This window comes from Mytilus californianus, unplaced genomic scaffold (genome assembly GCF_021869535.1).
Source record: "Mytilus californianus isolate M0D057914Y unplaced genomic scaffold, xbMytCali1.0.p SCAF_4, whole genome shotgun sequence".
NCBI classification, from domain to species: Eukaryota; Metazoa; Mollusca; class Bivalvia; order Mytilida; family Mytilidae; genus Mytilus; species Mytilus californianus.
In genome coordinates, this window is record NW_026262690.1 from 80,489,643 (window position 1) to 80,515,919 (window position 26,277).

Consider the following 26,277-nt stretch of genomic DNA (forward strand, 5'->3'; position numbering starts at 1 on the left):
TATTGCAAGGTTAGTCATTTTATTCATTATCTGTATGTTGGAGTGGCACACCTGAAATTGTAACTGTTTTGGACAAGAGCTTACATTTTTAATAGCTTTAGACATCTACTAATGACAATTTAACATTTCACTCATCAGTTCTATTTCTAGAATAGAAATTATTGCCCTCATAACTCCAATAAGGTATATGTTTGCCAAAAGATAGATTGTTTCTTGCTTAATGTCCAGTGGCAATGATTTCTTGCATATTTTGAGGACAATCAATATAAAGAACAAAAGGCAACATCGCTTAAAATCTTTAATTTTTGTGCATGTATTTCTACAACATAGTGAAGTAACAAGATAAAGAGATATAAAAAATATCACAATGTAAACAGACAACAGATAAAAGTTATGAAACAACTAGCCTAATTTTTTACAGGTTTTATAATTAACAGGGCAAAATAGACAACAATGTGTATTAGTACCTCATTCTTATCAAGGCAATTTTTAGGTATATAATACAAATATTAATTTATCTAATAACAGTTTTATTAAATTCTAAATTAAAAGCCTGAATAAGATGGAGTGAGAAGGAATTGAAATCAAAGATATATATAGGAAAGATCCCTACAATACATGTATATTCACAGTGAAAATGTCTGATAAGTTTAAAGGGCTGTTCCATTAAAACACATATATGGTACTCAGGGATGGCACTTTGAGAATGAGCTAACCATCTATAGAGGCAATTTTAACCCATAGTTGAGATTTCAAAGGGAATTCCCTGGTCTCATAAATGCTTTTTATTAAGCATCCCAAAGAGTTTTAAGCATTGATTTCATGCATTGAAATTTGGAAAGAATAGGAATTAATTGGCTAATGACTTACAGTGAACTTTATAAACATTCTAGCTTGTAAATGAATATATCTTCCTCAATTGTTCATGAATTTTAAATTTGCATTGGCAATGTACCATTTTCATTTACAGTCACATTTAAGTACAGTCCAAATAAAGCTATGTAAAATGAAATATATGTTCTGATCTTGCATCATTGATTGTATACATGGATAGAACACAATTTTACAACACATTTAAAATACATTCTTTGCAGGAAAAATTAAAGCATAAACAACCAATTTTTTTTTATCCTATGTTAATTATAAAATATTATTTATATTTCATGCTTAAATGTGAGATTCAAACAGTTACACTCACCCTCATGTAACAAGGAAATAACATACATATTGCCGAGTATATACTCTGTGCATTTGTGTAGATCAATGTATTGCACCATTGCGACCATCAAATTGTTGCATAAAATTCTGAGTATGATTCATCAAATATATACGAATGTTTTGAGTACATGTACATGTAAACTGTAAATAGACTTTGGCTAAAAGTTACTTTTTGGTCACAATTTATGTAAATATTGAAATGTGTTACATGAATATTAACAAAACAATTCAGTCTAATAAATGATAAGATGGGTTAGAAAATTTTGTAACTTTGATAAACAAAATCATTCACTATCCAAATATTATTGTAGCGCTCTGTTATCTATGCTTGATTCTTAGAAATATTTTTCCTTTAAGCTGAATTGTGTGGTTTGGAAGGTAGTTTCTCATTTGAAATTCAGGCAAACTTTGGTTCCTTGAGAGTGGGGAAAATTTACATTCAATATCAATTTTACCAAGCATATGGCTTGAATAACCTTTATAATGTTATCCCTTATGGAATGCTAACAATATAATCCAAACAAAGATAGCAAATAATGTCGCTTTGTCAGAGAAAAGATGTCATCTAGCATTGTATTATCAATTTATGCCAGGCAGTTTCATTTATTTCATTCATTCTCTATTTTTTCACAACCCTAAAAATAGTTAAGAATAACAAGACATATGGAATGTTTGAAAAGATTAAACAATATACAACTTACATACCATTTATACCTAATAGTGTAATTCACATGTTTAAAATCAATTTTCTAGCAAATTGTAAGTTCTACTTCAATTGCATTTAAAGCTATTTAAAAACAGTCATTACTTGGCAATTTTATCAAAATATCAACCATATCTAATTAGCCTAAAATAAATCAAAATAAAATTGCTCACGTGCAAGAAAACTGGTTAATACATATATGATTTACATTGCAATGTAACACATACATCTTACATTAGTTGTTCTCAACTATTACTATACAAACAAAATATAACAATAAAGAGAAATATATATAAAAAAGTCTAACAAAAATGAACACTAATTTAAAGGAACTTTGGTTTTTGTCTCTGTGAGTTAACATTTACTCGAAAGAAAGACACTGATCATATTTTTATTTGATTTTGTGCGTAAACAGTAAGTAGTTTTTATATCACAGTTGTAAAATCACATCTTCTTGAATTAAATCATTTAGCCTTTACTCTAGTAATTTGTTTAAACTTAAATAACATAGGATGCACATATGTAATTTATAATAGGTCATCACAATTTGCCTAATTCATCCCCTTCCAAATTTGCTCTAATAAAACATAATATAAGACAATGGAGCATAAAATGTAGGTCTGAATGACTTACTTGAAGAGATTTCTCTCCTTAGGGACATCCCTATAATACGTTTTATGATAACAGTAACATCTTTGTATAAAGGTCACCCTGGGGAGAAAGTAAAACTGACCTTAAACGAGAGGCGACCTTTGAATTAAAGTTCAAAATGCGTAGGTAGAGAGCACTTGCAAAGACAGGTTTTTGCTTGATAAAGATGACTTTTATAGCAGGTTTGACCGTACATGGTATTTAGAATCTTTGAACTGCATTTGGTAATATTTATAAGATTCTGTACAATAAATAAATTTGAGAATAAGCTGTTTATGTAGATAAGCCTATTGACAATGCATTCTCTGAGGATATCTAAATCTTAAAATTTGATTTTTTTCAAAAATAGCTTATCTCCCTTTATAAAAGAATTGAAAGTGTAAAGAAACTTAATATGGCCATTTATATATTCATAGGGTTATATTTATTATTATATGCACTGCTTTATATCTATACATGTACTATAAAATCATATATAAAAAAACTGAACACTTTAGGTATGAAATGAAAAAAATGGATACTGCAAGAGCATTATTTAACCACAACCAGAATAAAAGATTGTCAAAAAAAATCATTAGAATGTAAAAAAAAAGTACAACAAAACAAGTCAATATAATGCACTTAGTAAAAAAAGAAGAAGAAAAAAACAATTGTATAATGTCAGATACTGGTATAACAAAACAAGTCAACATTATGCTTTAATTAAAAAAAGAAGAAAACAATTGTATAATTTAAGATACTGGTAAAGGTATAACAAAAATAATATGTAAATAAACTATATATATTCAGAGATTAACATTTTGATGATATTAATATTCTATTACCTATTTATTATTTTAATAATATTTTATAATAACCAATCCATAACTAGTAATATTCATATTTGTATTGAGTATATGTGCTTATTTTGTGTAAAGAAACATCAAAATATTTCATTGGGACTATCTTAATTTGTCGGTTATTAACAACATATCACAACAATGTGAGTATACATTTCATTTTTCAGTTAAAAACATTACTGATGCATGAAAGATACTGGACCCAGTGTCTTAGTCAATAATAAAGAAGACAGAGCAAATAAAGTCAAAGTTTACAAAACTTTCAATGAAAATATACATCTTATTTAGCTGTAAGGTCAATAACAATTTTAGTTTTCCAAATAACTTAATATGACGACAATTGTCAACATGTAAAAACAGGTAAAACTTTTTTAATGACTATCAATTTTCCTAGGGTAATAATATTTCTTTCACAAAGTATGCAATTTTGACAAGAAAAATTGTTAAAAGGAGAACAAAAACAACAGAATTTTTTATAACAATAACTTTGTAAAATGCCACAAATTCACATCCTGTGTTCAAATCAAGACTCCAATAGCACGTGCCAGCGACAAACTTGATCACCTTTGTTTTCCCTCATGTCTGTCCAATGAGAAAGCTCTTCTTCACCGCTACTGTTCAACCCTGAAGAAAAATTAAGATTTCATAAAACTGTTAAATATTTGCCTTTAGACCTTAAGCAACCAACAATCAATCAATACTCCTGTTAAGAGCATAAGTTTTTAAATGATAATGGGTCAAACTTGTTCCCCCCACTTAATGAGTGATTACTGTGTTCACTGGGGTCCACTCTCTATTTAGGCTACAGTTAGCTGCATGTATTGACATTTTCAGTCATGCAGGTCAAGACCAGGATGAAAAATTGTCAAAATTTATGTTTTTTGCAGCAGATGACCAACTTTGGGGCAGCGTGTTGCTTACCTTAAGGTAAAGGTCAACGGTCATTCTTGAAGACAATAAAGGAACATGTGGATTGTATGTTTTCAATTTGCCTTCCTGTTATTTTTTTATGGAATGTTGTCACTTTGGCAATATTACTTAACTCCATTATTTTTTTAGTTTAATATATATAGAATACAATACATCCAATGAGAAATAGTTTTCTTGTGGCCACTTGAAATTGTGATTTTAAGAATGCTGATTTTTTTTAAATACCCAAAATGTCAGTTATTTTGAAATTGATATACAACAAACCTAATGAAAACCATCCAATCATCTCTTTTTTCTTCATACTTCTTTTGTTATACACAGAAACCATCAGGGTCACTTCAGCTAACTGAAACAATGCCACCTGGAACATGAACGTCTCCTTAAACAATGGATTTGGCTGTCCCCTTCTAACAGAGGTCTTACTTCTTGTGATTTCCTGACCAGTTGGGGACATTAAGGTTAGTTTGGCATAAGTATCTGAAATTGGAAATCATGTATAATTTAATCTATTGCTCTTGCTGTGAATATGTGTACTAAAAAAATATGCTTCCTTGTACTGTATTCAACTACTATATAAATAATTTTATTCTGATTTTTTTATGTTTAATCTTAAGATGTGCCCTTTTGAATTCCATTATTGTTTATTGCTTTTGTCATGATAAAAATTGTCTCAGATCTAATTATATATAGATATAAACTTAAAGAAAGGCCTCATCAAAAACTCAATACCCCATGCAAGTATATCTTTACAAGAAGACTTGAACTTTTCTATATATATGTTCTCTAAAAAAGCATACAATGAAAAAAATAATCAAAAATGAATGCAATATCTTTATTCAATTGAAAATTGAAAGCAGATGCTAAGGATACAATTTTTAGTGTAAGCATGTACATGAATTTTTTTCTTTCCAAAAGTTATAGCACTACAAGTGCTTTAATTTTACATGCTTTTTAAATATATTCTGATTTTTACAACCAAAATGAATGCATTAATTTTCAACTCTATAATAAACAAACAAAATAAACATTAAACAAAACTTAACAAGGAAGAGAAAATTCCTACTATCACCAAAAATCTTTAACTTAACCTCGTATTCTTATGATCGCTGGAATATCAATATATAGATTACATTTATATAACTATGGCAACAATAATGAAGTCAATGCCATTCATATTTTATCAGTTGAAAAATAAAGCAATTTTTTGAAACTGGTTAAAAAAAACCGCTGCAAGCCTATAGAAAACATGATATCTAGCAGTTTCACTTAAAGGGAGATAATTCACATTTGATAATTAACCTAATACCTTTTTACATTGTTATTCAAAACAAACTTATCTGGAGGTCATTAAAGCTGCAATTTAAGCTTCTATTTGACCTAAGACATATTGTAGCATTACTTTTATGGTAAGAAATATTATTAGTTTGGGAAGTTTCTGAAAAAAATGCTTCAAAGACCAATACCTACTTTCTTATGAAACTTCCCTATAAATTTACAGACTGTGAAATTTTAAAATGCTTTCACATGATACTGTATAATAAAAGTACCATCAAAAATGGGACAGCAAATACAGGTTGTACCTCAAAAACCTCTCAATTCTACAAACAATTGATAGGCGAAGTTATCCTTTACAGGCCTAGGGAGGGAGAAAGTGTACAGTTCAATTTGCAAGAACAGGAATTAGTTAGAGTCATTTGCAATTAATAACTTTATATACCTATATAAAATTCATGAGCTGATAAAATTTAAGACACTTTTAACTTCTATACCATTTGGTCTCTGATGGAGAGTTGCCTCATTGACAATCGTACATATCTTCTTATTTTTATATTTTTCTATATTTGAAATCTTTGATTAGTTTTTCTATAATCATCTTTCAATATTAATACACTACATTAGCAATGAATTAAGTTTACCTGGGGCTCTGTTCATGGCCATGTTTCTGAAATTACTTCCTTTTATGACTTCAACTGTCAATCGACCAGTTGTTCCATTATAACCAAGACCCAACAACAATTCTGGCATACCGCCATGCTGCATGGACTGGGTAGAAGATGCACTGTCACTCCTTGAAAGGCTGGAAACATCAAATTGGGACTCTCCACCCTAAAAATACATAGATATTTTATATTTTATAGAGATATCCACAACTTATTTGGTCAAACCTTTTTTTAGTTTTCAATCAAAATATTAAACATCATGAACCAAAATGAAATAAATATGGATAGTGTCCACAGATGATGACCCCGCTTGCATATCATATAGTTATAAAGGGACATAACTGAAGAACGGTAAAAGTGACGCTACTTAAATTTGAACTTGATCTGAGTTTTGTGGTAATAAGCACTGTGTGTAAGTCTCTTAACATTTGGTTGAGGCTAACTTAAGTAGAGAACAGAAACTAAAAATTCAGCAATTTTTCTATTTGTAAACACGCATAACTCTAGAACGGTTGTGTATAAGTTTTATAACATTTGGTTGAGACAAACTAAAGTTAGAGAACGGAAACGAAAAATTCAGCAATTTTTATGTTTATAAAGGGACATAACTCAAGAATGGTAAAAGTGTTCCCACCAAATTTCGTACTTAATCTGTATTATGTAGTAATAAGCATTGTGTATAAGTTTCATAACATTTGGTTGAGGCAAACTAAAGTTAGAAAACGGAAACAAAAAATTTGTACTTGATCTTAGTTTTGTGGTAATGAATATTGTGTATAGGTTTCATAATGTTTGGTTGGGGCAAACTTAAGTTACAGAATGGAAACTAAAAATTTTGCAATCTTTCGATTTATAAAGGGGCATAACTCAATAATGGTTAAAGTGACACTACCCAAATTCAACTTGATCTGTGTTTTATCGGTGGAAGTCAAAATTAAACATTGCATTGTATAAAGCATTGATTATAGTTGATTCAATTATAATCATGGAAAAAGAAAGATAAGGTATATGTACGATTTTAAAAATAACTTGATATTTAGAAGAAAATAAAAATTTAGCAATTTTTCCTTTTCAAAAGGGGCATAACTCTAGAACGGTTAAAGTGACGCCACCAAAATTCTAACTTGATCTGTGTTTTGTGATAATAAGCATTGTGTATAAGTTTCATAACATTTGGTTGAGGCAAACTAAAGTTATAGAATGGAAACGAAAAATTCAGCAATTCTTCAATTTGTAAAGGGGCATAACTCTAGAACCGTAAAAGCGACGCCACGAAAATTCAAACTTGATCTGTGTTTTGTGGTAATAAGCATTGTGTACAAGTTTCATAACATTTAGTTGAGGCAAACTAAAGTAAGAGAACGGAAACGAAAAATTCAGCAATTTTCCATTTGTAAAGGGGCATAACTCTAGAACCGTAAAAGTGACGCCACCAAAATTCAAACTTAATCTGTGTTTTGTGGTAATAAGCATTGTGTACAAGTTTCATAACATTTGGTTGAGGCAAACTAAAGTTAGAGAACGGAAACGAAAAATTCAACAATTTTCCATTTGTAAAGGGGCATAACTCTAGAACGGTAAAAGTGACGCCACCAAAATTCAAACTTAATCTGTGTTTTGTGGTAATAAGTGTTGTGTATAAGTTTCATAACATTTGGTTGAGACAAACTAAAGTTAGAGAACGGAAACCAATTTTGGGACGTACGTACGTACAGACGTACAAGGGTAAAACTTAATGCTCCCTCCGCTACGGTGGGGGCATAAAAATTCTGTAATTTTGTGATGTTTTTATTTGGTGGAAAATGATGAGATTAGCATCGCATTATATCAAACATGTTTTTAACATTCTGATAGCATCTTTTTGTATGCAGCATTACCTGACATATTATTAATCATTTTTTGTCTGTTGATCAACAATCACATTAATTGTTTTTATGGTAGATAATTATAAAAAGAATAGGCTGTATGAGTAAATATTCAGATATAAATATATATATCACTTAAATGTATAAATATCAGAACCGAGTTTAGTTTTCCATGTTAGTGAATTAGGTCAAAGGTTCATTCAATTAAGGCCATATCGAACTTAGGTTGAGTACTTGCATAGATGAAGTTAAATAAGCCACATCATAGTTTTATGATTTCTGGCTGTATACCTATAAATCTTAAGATAAAAATTCTAATCTTTACTTTAATTCTGATGAAACAAACAAAATTTTAAATCATGTAGAGTAATCTTCTGTTTCATAATTTGAATTTTTTACATATCACTTTACTATCAAAACCAACTATAAACTTGTCTGGATGATAAGATTCTGAAAAAAATATGTACAGTAACCAGTCTATCAAGATTTCTTGTCTTTCTTTGAAATTAACCTAGATTTCTGTATCTCCAGCTGTCAGAAAACAATATTTGCAATATTTCCTATCTGAAACTGTCAATAACATGAATCTGCGGCTTAAGTTTATTCTTTTGCAGCTAAAATATCACTATATTGAAGTTGAAAGTCCTAATATTAAAATGTATAGTACAAAGTTAGAAGCCCTGCCACAAACATTCTTATAAGCAATTTATAACTTACACTCAGGTTACTCCTGGGTTCAAGAATGACAAAATGTGTTGAAGCACTATCAAGATTCAATGAGGCAAATCCTATTATACTTTCTCCTATCATTCTCTCTCTCCTCATCCTCTCTACACCATACAGACGGATACGTATTCCCATACTATGGACTTCCTCTGAAATATAATATTAAGAAGTTGTATCAATAATGGTACCACTTTAATAAACTTCTTCCAATCCCATGAGTCTGTGTATACAAGGATCTTCAAGATTTATTTGATGTCACTTTTTTTGTGAGAAACCAGGGTTGGCAAAGTATTACCCGGGCGGGAAAACCCAGGTGGGAAACCCCAGGTTTTCCCGGGCTGGGCAATACTCCCAGAAATGGGTAATACTGGGCAATACGCTTTTTTGAGCTTATTTTTACACAAAATAGTAAAGAAACACTGTAGTTTCATAGCATTATTGCTAAAAATACACATTTTATACAGATAACCATGTCATTGAGAGTCATTTTCAGAGAATAAACAAATTAAAATCTTCCTTTTCTTTAATAATTTTATGTAGGCAGAATACCTATAAGTTTTGCTAATTTTTTGATACCTTGTTTATTTCTCAGCTTTGATTGAAAATGCATTTTAGTGTTGTGTATTAGTACAATAAACTGGAATATATAATTGATTTCAATCATATTGCTAAATATACACCCTAAGGGGACAATTCACTCACACTTAAAGAGATGAAAAGACTTATTATTGCAGTATAAACAAATCTGTGTTATAATCTAAATAATTACTTATTAATAAGTGATGTCTATGTATAAAGTTATCATGCTAAAATTGTTTCAAAAATAAAAATAGGGATGAACAAACATTGTTAAATAATCATTTTCCATTTCCATTTTAGTTATAATTATAGAAAATAATCAGAAAGAATACTTTGGCTACCATGTTAAGAGTTTGACCAATTAAGACAGAATGGCAACTTAATTTGTACATGTTTCAGCAGGGTTATCTATAAATTTTTTTGAGAAAACTTTTCACATAAGTCTATTTGTGCTTCTATTTGTCTCAAGAGTTGCGGGACAGATACTTTTTTCAAATTAATACACTTTTAAAAAAAATTATGTATTTTAATTTTTTTTATTTTTATATGTCCTATAACTATATCTTTTGTATGTATTGCATTTGTAATTGAACACAGAGTCTTCTTTTAAAGTTTCAAACCAGTATTTCTTTATTACCCAGTAAAACCCGGGTTTTCCCAGTATTTCCCACTGGGCTGGGCAATACTCATATAAACCGGGTTTTTGCCAACCCTGTGAGAAAACACGTACAAGAACCACCTGACCAGATTTTTTCATGGACAATAAAGTATATGTCGTAAAATTTTACAGTTACTACATGAGAGGTGTTCCCCATTATATATTTAGAATTGGAATATTTTCAGGTTTCCAGATATTTTGTTAAGTACTGTTTGACCAATAGTAAATGTGATGCAAAATACTAGCATTTAAACTCAATAATGTAAACAGTAATAACTATTTTTTTGTTTTTTTGACGTAATAAAAATAAATTAATGACCATAAAATAGAAGTAGGCTAGTTTTTGGCAGATTTGACATTTACCTTTATGTCCCTTTAACATCAGGAACCTTTAGATTTCAAGAAAAAGAATAAAGATACCCTTTGTTTTGCTCTGCTTTTTATGCATTTATTAAATATATCTGCTATTAAATGCTAGTGCTTAATAATTTATTTATTTATTGTTTTTATGCTTTTTAGTTTATTATTTTATGATATTCAAGTGATTTGCTGATTCCCCCGTTCAGTGCACATAGAGGCGCTTGCCAAATGAGCTTTGACTCTGGAGGCTCATAAATCAAAAAATTAATTTGCTTTCATTAAATTTGCATGCTTTTTCATTTTTATTTATTAGTATTTGCATGATGCTGCATGATTTTTTATGTGATAGTCGGTTAAAGAGCTCATTAGAGCTCATGTTTTTTTGTCTGTTATTATGTATATATATGCCGACTCTGAATAAAATTTACTTACTTACTTACTTACTTTACTTTGTCCAAGTTTTCAATACAATTTAAAAACATCATCTAAATCTTTACATTTTTGTCAATGTCATAGATCAAAAATCACCGTTTAAGTAACCCAACAATACAAATCCGCAAGAAAGATATCTAGAGCTTATCATATGACATTTAAAATTAACCAGCACCCAATTAGTTAAATAATTATAAATCTAATAATATTACTTGAAAGAATAGAACCATGTGATAACATTACCTTGTGGTATTTTACTAAAGACAAAACTCTCTTGGTATACAGGACTCTGGCCAGATTTGACTTTGGTTTTAAACTTCTGTTTCTTGGTAGGCAGTAATACAATCCTAACTTGAGCATGACTAGCACCTCCACGTTCAACACTAGGAATTTCCTGAGCTTGGTGTACAGTTATTGCCATTCTGCCACGTTTGGGGTCGTAAGAAAAGGTCATCTCTATGCTGCCACATTTTGATATTAGAGGTGGTTCCTTCTGAAGGTCACTGACATCAAATAAATGTTCCTAGAATTGTCAAAGAATATGCTAAATTAAAAACAGGTACTAGTATGTGATATACGTCAATAAGACAGCAACACGACAAAAAACATCAAAGACATCTAGAGATTTCCATAGACAACAAGTGTCTTCACAATATGTCAACTTTAAATCAAGAGACTCTGAATTTAGCATCAAAACCAAAATGGACAACTGGCAAATTAAACGGATACAAAACTATGCTGAATTTAAACAGATATGTGTTATACATCAATGAGACAGCAACCCAAAAACACAAAACATCAAAAGACATCTAGAGTGTTCATACAATATATCAAGCTTTAAATCACAGAGTCTAGCATCAACAATCAAAATGTCCAACAACTGATAAAAGAATATGCTGAATTAAAATAGATACCGGGTATGTGTTATACATCAAAAGACATCTAGAGGTCTTCATCAATAGACAAGTGTTCATACAATATGTAAAGCTTTATATCAAAACCAAAATGGACAACTGATAAAAGAAAATGCTGTATTTCAATAGATATGTGTTCTACATCAATGGCATGGATACAAAGAACCAAAAGAGATCTATTAATAGAAAAAGCTTCCATGCAATATGTGAAGCTCTTAATAGCCTGGAGTCTAGTATCAACAACCAGAATGACTGGTAAAAGAAATAATTACTATAACAACAGAACTTTTATAGATTTTTTTTTGTCCTACAGGGAATTCAGAAGTGTTAATCTCTCTGAAAAATACTAAATGATTAGTAACACATTAATTAAAACTTGCATCCCTTAATCTGGTGGCTTTATTTGTATACTGCATTTTACAAAATTACATTAAATGATCAATTGACACACATTTTCATCTGTTGATCAACATAAGTAGAAATGAATGCATGCAATAATTTCTGAAGGTGTAGTTTTTGTTAACATAATGCTGGAGCATAGCATAAATCCAAAGAAGACTTCTTGTATAATTTTGATACAATGTACACAACATAATATTAATTTCCTGCGATAAAAAAATAAAATTTTCTTTCGCCATCAACAAATTAATTAACTCACATAGCTCACTGCCATATGGATTTGATATTTTCCAACAGCAAGTTTATATTCCCATGATTAGTATTGCTTTTTTCCATGTTTTGTTCTAAATTCCATTATATTGCAAGACAGTTTCATATAAATGTTTATAAATCCTTCACTATTGTATTCTATCAGACTATTGTATTGACATTTAACTATTTGTTGCTTGACCTCATCTTACAGATCACTAATTAATTAATCAATAACAATTAGTGTAATTATTGTGACACAAACTCCAATTTCTGTTGCATTGGCATATGTATACAGCCAGCTTTACAAATGTCACTTCTTAAAAATGCAACTAATTTGATATTTTTAGCAATGAAAGAAATTTTTCATAAGATGTGGTTAGATTGACAATAACACAACTGTCCACTGGAAGACCAAGGACAAGGATGTAAACACATACACATCACTGCTCAGCCAATAATGAAGTATGGTATTGGTAGCTAAAATGATTCTTATAATATCATCTGTGTGTTTTTTTTTTTATTTGGAGGGAGGGGGGCAGGAGTTCACAAATAGAATTTTTCAAAGAAAATGAAAATCATCAACAGTTGTGCATCATAGAAGGCTATTTATTAAAACTTGTAGATTTAAGGGAAGAAAACCTGTTGTAATATCATAGTATGTGGTCTATAAAAATAGTACATTTTGAATAGTAATGCAGGATTAGACCATAAATTTTTACCAGAAAATCTGAGTAATGTCCCTTTTTACTGGTCGTCCTTCGATTAGCAGTTTATTACATCATAAGATTTGTTTACTTGTACTGTTTGGCAGTGAAGATGCTTTATAATTCATAGCAGGAAAAAAAGAATAAATTGCTTCGCTGAGCGCAGCTGGATACGGCTGCAGAGGTCCAACCCTGAACAGTTGGGGCAAAAATGGACGCAATATTCGCGCTTGATACAGGTCTGAATTTGGATTGTAATTAAATATCTGACACAGAATAACTGTAGTCAAAGAACTTAGAATTGGTTATATGATTCGAATTTATATTGTTGTTTTTATTTTATATTATTTATATGTTGCAAATTGTTGGTACCATAACCCCCAAAATCAATCCCAACCTTCCTTTTGTGGTATTGAACCTTATGGTAATATTTCATAGAGATCCATTCCCTTAAACTAAAGTTATTGTGCGAAAACCAATGTGTTTTCGGACGAAGACGCCGATGACGCCAACGTCATACGACCGCCAAAATTTTTTGCGCTCGTATAAAAAGTAGATACAAAGTGATTTTGAGGATTCTTTTAAGGTTACACCAACACGCTTACAGTCAAGATTCATAAGAGGTTTGACTTCAATATGAAAATGTCTACCATAATGACATTTTATAAATAATTTGTTCTAAACATTGCTTCAATGAATACTAAATTGTTGCTTTGTGTTCTATCAAGAAACTTAATGCATATTGGTAATTTGAATATTTTTTCTAGTCATTACTCAATTAATGATGCTGAAGGGAAATTAAAATAATGGTAATGTAAAGCATAATCAAGGTTATCTTTTATTCATATCATGTTTTCAATGGTTTACACAGAATTTTCACTTAATTAACAAGTACATTTTAAAGTTTGTTTTCAGAACTTATATCAATAGTTTTATAACCATCCAACCAATGTTGAATCCAAATTTATTATGAAATGTCCATATGATACAAGTTTTCATATTGAAGTTAAACCTTTTTCATACTTGTGTGCTAAATAACAATGTGTTTTTTATTCACAATATGCATATTTCTGTAAATACAGAAATTATTGCATGCATTTTTTATTGCGATTTTTGAAGATTGGACAAAAATGTAAGATTAATTTTTGCAATTTCAGGAAAATCTGCATACAGATATCATGGATATATATGTATCAGATATCACTATGTGAGTTCTTATTATTGCAATACTCACACAGTTGCATTATTAGCAATAATAAAACCTTGCAATAATTCATGAATTTACAGTAATTACAAAGTCATATTAACTAAAGAGTCAATCATCAAAATTTGATGCAATGGAAATAGTTAATTACACTGAGCCTGCTTTACACCTATTCATACTACAACTTGAGAATTCATCAAATATATCAGTGTTCTGGAAGTATAAACCTCTGCATGAGCACAGTAATACATGAATACATTTGTTCACTTGTTTATTCTCTTGAATACCATCAATTGAAAGTTTCTGCCTAATTGTTGCTTTTCCCTTTTCAGGTTGTTTGAGGTGACTTATATTTGATTACAGAGTACAACTAGATTTGTAGAGAAATCCTTGTTTGAAAATTTATGACCTTGTAGGTTCAGTCTTTCACATAACAAATCAACAACTATTATGCTTTCAATTGTGTGTCAAATTCATTGAAAACTGGATCCCTGTACATAGACTGTTTGTTTATTTCTTGCTTAATATTGTAAATTCAGAAATTATTGCAAGGTTTTTATCAATGCGAATAATGCGACTGCGTTGGTATCGCAATAATAAGAACTCACATTTTGATATCTGATACATTATCTTTATGCAGATTTTTCTGAAATCGCAATAATTAATCTTGCATCTTTGTCAATTTTTCAAAAATCTCAAAATTAAATGCATGCAATAATTTCTGAATTCTCAGTACACACTGGAAATTATTTCATGCATATTCAGGACAACCTATAAATAAAAGTAGTTTCCCTGGAATAATAATACATACATCTTGGGACGTGGTTTCCTGTAATTCTGCTGTATATTCACTTCCAGATAATGATGGTGTTGGCTCTGTCTGGTATGCTTTATTGTCAAATATTAACTGCTGTTGTGAGCCTGAATCACATGGCATATCTCCTATGGCATTGCCAGTCGTGTCTTTTCTTTTTACAACAGTTTCTGTATCACTAGAGTCTACCAGTTGATCAGCTAATGAATCCTGGCTACTGGCAACAGGATCTGTTATGATATAAAAAAGGTTTTAAGTTGAACTAGAGCCTGTTTTGTCCACCATGGTCCATGCATAACACAAAATCAATCATTATACCAATAATGTACAATTATGCTCATATTGGATATAATACTGATACCACACTCACTTGTAATGATTCAAATGTGGTTAAATTTACCCAGTTAATTCAGGAGAAAATCTTTAATTCAACTATTAAAAGTCCAATCGAGTTGCAATAATACATAATATACTGGTATATGTAGGGAAATTCATAAACAAAGCACATAATCTTAGGAAAATCAGAGCACTGGTGGATGGGTAAGATGTCAAGAATTCATCAAATATATTTTGGAACAGCTGTCATGTATCATTTAGCTTAATTTTAGACCTTGTGAGGATTTTTTAAAAATAATTGTTTTGACTTCTGTTATATTTTTGGAAATGACCACAGCTACGTTCGATAACTAATGGTAATTATCATTTGTCTTAAAGCATCAATAACACCTATTAGTGCCTGACGAGATTTTGTGAGGAAGATTAATCAGGTTTTAAAACATCGAATAATAGAAAAACAAAGGATATTGGGTATCCATCCATGACACAAAATCAGTACATGCACAGCAAAAAACACACAAAAAGCAAAGGAACAGTGCTTTTATTGCTGTTCTTCATCTCAAAGTCACAGTGAGGCCTTAGTCTTATATCGTTTAGAAATGGGATGTTATATTTTGACATGTTTTACTGACTACTTCCATTTGGATTAACAAGCATCACAAACATTTAACCAAAGTATGTTAGCAATTGCAACTTTACTGATATTTTTCAGAATTTTTTTAATGAACTATTCTATTTTAGTTGCAACTAAGTTTGAAGGCTACTGGGGTGTTCAACCATAAGCCTTTAAGAGAATCATAAATATTTATCATTCAAAATAAGAAAGGTACCAATTAACCAGCAGTCAAATATTTAATTTTAAGGTGAGGTGGACACTTAAAGCTAAAAGATGTAAACATAAATTTGAAATTAAAGTTGATCACTGTTTCAATTTGGGTATAGGAAATAAAGACTCCAGCTGGCACTAAAGTTGGCTCTAAGTTTTTCAAACTGCCGACAAAATATAGCAGCTGGTGCTTTTTCTGGCTCCAACTTTTTTTGGAGCCAGAGCAGCCTCTGTGGTGGTCATGAAATTGTTCAGATGATGGTTGAGATTATCAACAATACTATTAAAAGGCCATCAACAATACATTATTTTCAAAACTTGGCAGCTATATGACCTTAAGCAGGATCTGCTTACCCTTCGAGAGCACCCCCGGTTTTAGTTGGGGTTCAAGTTGCTTAGTCTTTAGTTTTCTTTTTTTTTGTGTTTTGTATACTGTTGTTGGTCTTTTTCTCTTTTTTCCATGGCGTTGTCAGTTTATTTTCAACTTACATGTATGAGTTTGAATGTACCTTTGGTATCTTTTGCCTTTGTTTTACTGCATCTGTCAGGATTTTTTAATAATAGAATATTTTATTCAATTTTACATCTATCACCTTTTTTTTGTGTAACTTCACCCATGTTTTTTTTATCAGCAAAAACATCAGACTAAATTTTTAAACTAGATACCTTAGGGATCATTATGATAAAGTTTAGTTTCTATCTGCCTAACAGTTTGAGAATAGAACTATTCAAAGGTTTATGCTGGTCAATAAACAAATGCCAAATGGTGAGAAAAGCCCACACTGGTCCATTGAGCCAGTCCGTTTCTGACCTTACTTAGTTCATTTCTTAAAGACTTTGCTTTACATATTCTATGTATTTTGAACTGCAATGTATGAGAAATTTACTACAGTCATTGTATGATGTATGTTATATATCAGGATTCCCAAGAGATGAAAACTAAATTTTGTTAATATTTCTCCAAGGATTCATTGCCAAAACAATTCTGTTTAAACAGAAGAAATGGATTTTGTTAATCATAGTTTACTACCATTTTTGTCATTTCAGCATATCCTGTTGTCTCTAGTGCTTTCTGGAAAGGTGTTAGGTGTTGGGAAAGATAAATGTTTTTTAATATCTAAGACTTCAAAATATTTTAGAATTAATAAATTCTACTCTATAACTTCCTGAATAATTAATCAGTACTTAAGATGGTTAGAATGCTGGCAATAATTTCACAGCATTGTACTAATAGAACATTTCTCAAAGAAAACAAATCTCCTGTGCTTTAGCAGGAATTTAATAAATCTTAATCTTTCTTTTGAATGACACCCGTAGTTTTAGTCATTTTAATTTCTTAACATCTGTATATTTTTTTGTTGGTCTCATTTACAAGAAGAGGAAATACAAGAGCATGTGGAATGCCATCAACCTTCAATGAGTCACTATAACACTACTAGTTTTACATATTATTAAATAAAGTGAACTTGCCATATTTGAAAATGATATTGAGCAAATATTTTACGTTAAACACTGTGGTAACAGCATCAAATGTATTTGTGAAAGTACAGAATGTCTTTGTGTTTTGTTAACTGCTTTTTCTTGTTACTCTTGATTGTGTTAATACTGAACTATGTTACTTTTGTTTTTTTACTTGGCCCATATGTGTTCAATTAGCAAACAAAGTTATAGTTATAGCTATGTATAACAATGTATAAAAGAGAATCAGACTGATGTTTAAAAATACATGAACTAAAACTATGAAGCATGATATAATATAATTGTCTGCCATTTTTCTAACATTCATCACTTCAAATTAATTTCAATTGTTGATGGGCATGTCTCTATATTCAATAAGAATATATTAACTCAGTTTCACAACTCACTGATATTATAAAGTACATTTTATAATAGTATATATGTTAATGTAATTATATGACTTCAATCAATACAATAATTTTGACATTTTAAGTCCAATTCTTTCACTTTTCTAATGGAGTATCTCTATGGAAATAAACTTGCTATGCTGTAGCCAAATGCCTTCCACCCTCTCTATTACATGTATACGGTAGTTTTCAAGACAATACACAACAAGAGTGCACACGCTGAAATGTCTCGCCTTCTTTACTAATCATTGATATTATGTTGATAGTCCTAAATATAAAGCTTTATTACAACTGTCACATAAACTTAACATTAACCAAGTAAACTAAACATTGACCAATGAACCATGAAAATGAGGTCAAGGTCAGATGAACCATGCTAGGCAGGCATGTACAGCTAACAATTCTTCCATACAACAAATAGAGTTGACCTATTGCTTATAGTTTAAGAAAAACAGACCAAAACACAAAAACTTAACACTGAGCAATGAACCTTGAAAATGAGTTCAAGGTCAAATAAAACCTGCGTGACTGCCAAATAGATCATAAAATATTTCCATACACCAAATATAGTTGAACTATTGCATATAGTATAAGAAAAACAGACCAAAACACAAAATTTTAACTATAACCACTGAACCATGAAAATGAGGTCAAGGTCAGATGACACCTGCCAGTTGGACATGTACACCTTACAGTCCTTCCATACACCAAATATACTAGACCTATTGCTTATAGTATCTGAGATATGGACTTGACCACCAAAACTTAACCTTGTTCATTGATCCATGAAATGAGGTCGAGGTCAAGTGAAAACTGTCTGAAGGGCATGAGGACCTTGCAAGGTACGCACATACCAAATATAGTTGAACTATTGCACATAGTATTAGAAAAAAAGACCAAAACTCAAAAACTTAACTTTGACCACTGAACCATGAAAATAAGGTCAAGGTCAGATGACACCTGCCCGCTAGACATGTACACCTTACAATCATTCCATACACCAAATATAGTAGACCTATGGCATACAGTATAAGAAAAACAGACCAAAACACAAAAACCTAACTATAACCACTGAACCATGAAAATGAGGTCAAGGTCAGATGACACCTGCCAGTTGGACATGTACACCTTACAGTCCTTCCATACACCGAATATACTAGACCTATTGCTTATAGTATCTGAGATATGGACTTGACCACCAAAACTTAACCTTGTTCATTGATCCATGAAATGAGGTCGAGGTCAAGTGAAAACTGTCTGACGGGCATGAGGACCTTGCAAGGTACGCACATACCAAATATAGTTGAACTATTGCACATAGTATTAGAAAAAAAGACCAAAACTCAAAAACTTAACTTTGACCACTGAACCATGAAAATGAGGTCAAGGTCAGATGACACCTGCCCGCTAGACATGTACACCTTACAATCATTCCATACACCAAATATAGTAGACCTATGGCATACAGTATAAGAAATACAGACCAAAACACAAAAACTTAACTATAACCACTGAACCATGAAAATGAGGCCAAGGTCAGATGACACCTGCCAGTTGGACATGTACACCTTACAGTCCTTCCATACACCGAATATACTAGACCTATTGCTTATAGTATCTGAGATATGGACTTGACCACCAAAACTTAACCTTGTTCACTGATCCATGAAATGAGGTCGAGGTCAAGTGAAAACTGTCTGACGGGCATGAGGACCTTGCAAGGTACGCACATACCAAATATAGTTATCTTATTACTTATAATAAGAGAGAATCTAACATTACAAAAAATCTTAACTTTTTTTTCAAGTAGTCACTGAACCATGAAAATGAGGTCAAGGACATTGGACATGTGACTGACGGAAACTTCGTAACATGAGGCATCCATATACAAAGTATGAAGCATCCAGACCTTCCACCTTCTAAAATATAAAGCTTTTAAGAAGTTAGCTAACGCCGCCGCCGCCGCCGCCGCCGGATCGCTATCCCTATGTCGAGCTTTCTGCGACAAAAGTCGCAGGCTCGACAAAAATGAAAAAGATTGGTAAGGGCAATAACTCCTTTAAGAAGTTGTCGGTGAAGTTGACATAAATGGACATTAGGTAAATCTCAACATTCTGAAAATGTCTGTCCTTGTCAGAGACCTCGACCAGCCCTTTGGACACACTGAGCTAAAAAACAATCACTCTATTTCAGGTATTCATTCAGTCAACAAAATGGCTGTGACACAATACCAATAAAAGCCACATGTCTTTTAAAAATAGTACTGAACCATTTACATGATGGGAAACACATGGTAAGGGTTAATATTACTACCCACCTTTACGACTAAGTCGCCTGCCTGCTTTACCACTTTTGCTACTTTTAATACTGTGCAGTGTGTCTGAACGTTTTATACTATGTGCCTTATGAAACTTGTTTTGCATCTCATCATCGCTATCACTAGACGATTCTTCATCCTCATAGGCAAAAGCACTTCCTGTAATAAAGTTAATATATGTACTGACCACATCCAAAACATCCAAACTATCCTGTAATTGACAGTCTCACTGCTACCAATATTCTTAATGTTTAATATCTATCATCAATACATTATGATACAGTCTGTTTATATGTATAACTTCTGTATCAATTTTATCCAAAGCTATTTAAACAGCTGCTTGGTATTTAAATAAATACGGGGTATTCACCATTGCAACTGGCTTGTTTTGGGTGACTTTACCTTAGATTTATCTAAGTTCAAACTAAGCAATTTAAACTTTGATACAATTAAAATAGAATTCAAAACTTGAACAAATGAGTGGATAACATAAGTATAGTTACAGTTGTAAGATTAATTCACATGAATAAAAAGGAAACTTGGGTACAAAAAATGTACATGTCAATGAGGCTGCAACCTAAAAACACAAAACAGTAAACTTTCTTGTTAAGTTGTTCGCCTTTTTCAATTAGTGATTTCTACCTCTACCAGTAATCAAAGATCAAACTTCTGCAATTGTCTATATGGGGTAGCTAACTCACTTCAACTGAAAGGGATTGTCAGTTCAATCATTGGCAAGTTAAATGAAGGACTTTGAAGCTGGTATTTTCTACCTATCCTCCCAGCATTTCAGAATAAGGAGGAAGATTGGTTGACTCAAGAGTCAGAATAAGGTGTATAGGTAGGGTGGAATTTTCATGGAATATAAGTTCCTTTTTTATATTAGTTCCAAATGAAAGAAACATTCTTGAATATTATTTCCACTGAAAGAAATATAGTACAGTATTTGTTCCTGACAGAACAAAGGGTATGGAATATTTGTCCCAACAGGACTGAAACTTTGACACACATATTCTTCCTAGCATGAAGGTATAGTGCAAAATGTGGAAAATTCATAAGACATTTTTATGTTAATTCAAAGGTCAATGTTAGTTCATGTTTGTCATATTTGTTTTTTGTTATTTGTATTGTATAAATAACTCCGTTGTTTTTCTCTTTAAATATATTTCACATTTTTCATGTCAGCGCCTTTCATAGAAGACTATACAGAATGAGTTTTTCATTGTTGAAGGCCGAATGGTTACCTATAATTGCTTTTATCCTCGTCTTTTGAACTCTGGTTGATAGTTGTCTCATAGGCAATCATACCATATCTTTACTTTCATATTAATATTACTTCAAGATCAAATGTGGCCAAAAGGTCAACTGCATCTAAGTTAAAGTAAGGTTACATGCTTATCTATTCTTCTAACTATCCCCAACAGATTGAATAATTAAATCAACTGAAAGCAATTTCAGGACAGACATTCCTTAGCAATCAAATAAATAACTGTTTGACTTTATTTGCTTATGCTTTTAATTAAAACATGTTTTATACAAAATTCTCATTTCTCTTGAAATCATCCATGTTCATAACAATATAACATACAGTACAACTTAGTTACCTGATTTTTATTTTATTTTTTATCAATATTGAAGTCATTTTATAAAACATTAATCAGAGTTTACATGGGACTGCTTAAACTTAATTTTAATGGTCCCGATGGAAAAGGGTATTGATTTATGGTGTACAAGGCATAACAATCTTTTACCAACATTGTTTTAGCCGCAAACCTTTTAACCTTCAGATGGCTTGTGCAAATATTGTTTTTTGTAATTCTTTGGGTATTAAATATAGTAAACAGTATTAATAAATCAATATTTTTTTCTTTTTCAGGTGAAAAAAAAGCAAAAGTAAAAACGTTTTTATTTCTAACACTCTCAAGTCCTTGTCAGCAAGTCTACTTTCTACTTAAAATATGTAAAAGAGAAATATTTAAAACATTACACTAAGAAACTAGTATTCATTTTTCTGTCATGGGTATCAGTTATTTTGTATTACATAAAGACCTTTCTTCTATCATGAGCATGTTTAGACTGTGAGCAACAGGAAGGTTTGAGGACAATCTGATTAAAATGCAGATCCTATGTCCACCCTTTGCTTACAAGCATCCGTCTATTCTAGTAATGAAAACATCAGCCGATGAAACTTCTGCCTCCAACCTTTTTAAGGTATGTATCATTACAACAAAAAAAAAGAACCCTGGAAAGTCTTTAAAACAGAAAGTAGAATGTAGCCCTTTCAGATCCTTGTAAGTAAAGGATGGACACAGGATCTGTAATTTTTTAAAGGTTGGTTTGAGGAATAAACAAAATAAATGTTTCCAAATAATGCAATATGCATCCTAAAGTTAAACTTATGTCAATGATATTGAGAATATGCTATTATCAATTAATAATAAACAAAGCCATGTAATATTATATTTGCTTATTCTATAAACAGTTTCAACACTACCTTTAGTATGACCATTATTAGGTTTATCAAGACTCTGACTTTCATATCATATTATTGAAGTTTAATTTTGAAACAATTTACTTGTCTCCATAATTTTCACAAACTTACTCTCAGCAGATTTATCTATGTAGACCTATATGAATGAAGTCAAGCATCTTTTGCTTGAAAAACTAAATGACAGTCATGTACTGGTCAAAGTTGGGTGATTAACTAATAATTCAAATTTGAAAGAAAAACAACCCACCAAAATTAATCTTATTTTGTTTTTCAATTTAATAGTTTGTTTTTCAAATTTGAATTACCGGGGTATTACTAAATAATACATTTATATCCGGACTTTAGTTTATAAAATTACTGTCAGCTATGAAAGACCACATCACCATTATCCAGCAATGAACTATCATCATTTTGACAAATACATTAGCATTGTAAAATTTCCATTTTTTAAGAATCATAATCCAACTTTCAAAATTCTACACATAATTGTCTCTTCAAAGAAAATCATCTGACAGCAAGTGATTTATTCATAACTTCTTTATTTACATCTACAAAAACATAGTCTGCTTTTTAGTGCAAGAATTAAGGGTTAAAAAAATCACCTGATTTCTGAATATTCACACAATGCTTGGACACAGTAACTTATAAACAAATTCAAAAAATATAAAATTTATTTGCATGTCCTAAGCAAGATAATTTACCACATGCAATCAATCTCTAAATACTATAAAAGAGACTAAAATGTAGATTTCCTGGAACCTTCTTACAACACCTATTTTTCTCACAATTTAAATTCAAAAAGTGTACAAATGACCTATCTGTTTCTTTACCTAGAAGCAATGCATTGTCCGTTCCATTCCATTTATACATAATCTGTTATATAACATTCCTATATGGCTGGTCAGTAAATATAACGAATGAATAATTAATAAAATCAATTGAAATGTAGCTCTTACCATTCTTGTCCGTAGAATCTTCCTTTTTCACTTCCTCATACTTCAAATTTTTATTATTTTTAGGAGTTTTATGTTTGTCCACAGATTTTTTCCTGAATAGTCCACAACAAGAAAATAGTTGTGTCTTTTCACCAGTATCAAAGCTTAGTATCTTTCTAAACATCTCAATAATAGCTTTTTCATTATCATTGATTATTCTGCGTACTTTTAAGACAATAATCAGAATTTATGTGCACCGTGGGAATCATTATTCCAAAAAGGTATGATACATACCCTGTTTCTATCTGAATATCATAGCTAATAAACTGACAAAACTCGAAGGAAATCAACAATCCATAGTCTTTAACCTCGCTTATCCAAAAATATAAATAAAATTTATTATTAAGATACATGAACTCATTAGGCTTTCGAGATGTGACACTATAATGTCTTTTTTCCTTTCACCTATAGTCATGCAAGATGCAGATAATTAGAACTGTAACAAAACATAAGAAACTTTCTAACAATATCAATTATTAATAGGATTCCGGGTTGTCAATATACATGTCAAAAACTATCATGTGTTGATTATTAAGGTGATTCATAACTGTTTTACTCCAACGAGTTAGAATGAGTCTTGAATAAGTATCCTGTTTGTTCTATTGTAGTAACAGACATTAATTTCATCAACTGAAGATCACAAATATTGTCATCCAATCAGAGACATACAATACAAAAGCTTTTGAAAAATAAGTCTCTCTGGAATCTGTGTTGCTTACCTGGCACATTACAATAAATTTATTTACTAAACTTTTTATGATTGAATGGAGGACTGAGATTGGAGAAAGGACTTTAATGTTGTTTGATTAGCATCTAGTGGCAAATATTTCATGCATATTCTGATCATGACTGGGAGAAAAGGGGTGGTAAAGGAGTTTATTGTTTAACGGATGACTCTGGGATATGATTGACTGTTGTTTGTTTAACATCCGGAGAAAAATATTGCATGCATATTCTGGTCAGACATCCTAGATAAATGAAAATTAAAATTTCCTGTATTGTAAATGATTCTCTTCTTATATATGTACCTCAGATTAAATGAAAAGGATTGGTAAATGTGAAAAAAGAGTAACTCAATATAAGCCATACTCCTTGATCCAGTACGGTTTGTCATCAGAACAGCAGATACCCCGGTAAATGAAGTTCTAATATCATACTAAATATGAGAAAAAAATAACATCAAAGGAGATTGTACATGAAGGACAAGGACACGTTCTGGACCCATTGAATTAAAAAAAAAACCTCATGGCATTATAGGTCTATCAAATAACCTCCCTATAATGTGTATGCATAAATATTTATTGTTGTGTCAATAGATATAAGAAGATGGGGTATGAGTTTCAATGAGACAACTCTCCATCCAAGTCACAATTTGTAAAAGTACCAAAAAAAACAATAACTCCTAAAGGGGTCAATTGACTATTTTGATCATGTTGACTTATTTGTAGATCTTACTTAGCTGAACATGTATTGCCATTTATTGACTTTCTATCTATTTTAATATTAAAGAAAATAACCAAAAACAGTAAAATTTAATAAAAATAAACTATTTCCAACAGTAACACAACAATGGGTTGTCGAACTTGTCTGAAAATTTCATTACAGATAGATCATGACCCATTTATTACTTTAACTTCTTTCACTTTTCACTTTTGCTCTAACTGCTGTAGTTTTTGAGATATAAGCCAAAAACTGCTTTTGTCCCCTATGTTCTATTTTTAGCCATGGCGGCCATGTTTGTTGATGGATCAAAACCTCGGAAACAATTAACAAACTAGATTCCCAACAGAACATGCAGTTAAAGTTTGGAAGTATTTGGCCCAGTAGTTTCAGAGAAGAAGTTTTTTGAAAAAGTAATAGACTTGCACGAAAAAATGTAAAAAATAAACCTTTCAAAGGCAATAACTCCTTAAGGAGTCAATTGACTATTTTGATCATTTGACTTATTTGTAGATCCTCCTTAGCTGAACATTTTTGCCATTTACACTTTCTATCTATTATAATATTAAAGATAATAACCAAAAACAGCAAAATTTCATAAAAATAAACTATTTAGGACAGCAATCCTACAATGGGTGGTCCAATTGGTCTGAAAATTTCATAGCAGATAGATTTTGACTTATTCATCACTTTAACTCCATGTCACTTTTGCTCTAACTGCTTTAGTTTTTGAGATAAATGATACAATTTATAAACAAGTTACCCTAAGGAACATTCAGTTAAAGTTTAGAAGTATTAGGCAAAGTAGTTTCAGAGGAG

At 31.0% G+C, this 26,277-nt stretch overlaps 1 protein-coding gene across 1 annotated transcript in view; it reads right to left on the bottom strand.

Moving 5' to 3' along the window:
* Window positions 1-285: 285 nt before the first annotated feature.
* Window positions 286-26,277, bottom strand: part of LOC127738641 (synaptotagmin-14-like) — a 35,442-nt gene continuing 9,450 nt past the window's right edge. The window contains exons 3-9 of the mRNA XM_052249964.1: window positions 20,533-20,691; window positions 15,186-15,418; window positions 11,145-11,424; window positions 8,864-9,021; window positions 6,258-6,447; window positions 4,606-4,818; window positions 286-4,035 (exon numbers count right to left, since the gene is read on the bottom strand). Of these exons, the coding sequence (XP_052105924.1) occupies window positions 3,935-4,035; window positions 4,606-4,818; window positions 6,258-6,447; window positions 8,864-9,021; window positions 11,145-11,424; window positions 15,186-15,418; window positions 20,533-20,691 (1,334 nt within the window). The 3' untranslated portion in view covers window positions 286-3,934. The remainder of the gene's footprint in view (window positions 4,036-4,605; window positions 4,819-6,257; window positions 6,448-8,863; window positions 9,022-11,144; window positions 11,425-15,185; window positions 15,419-20,532; window positions 20,692-26,277) is intronic.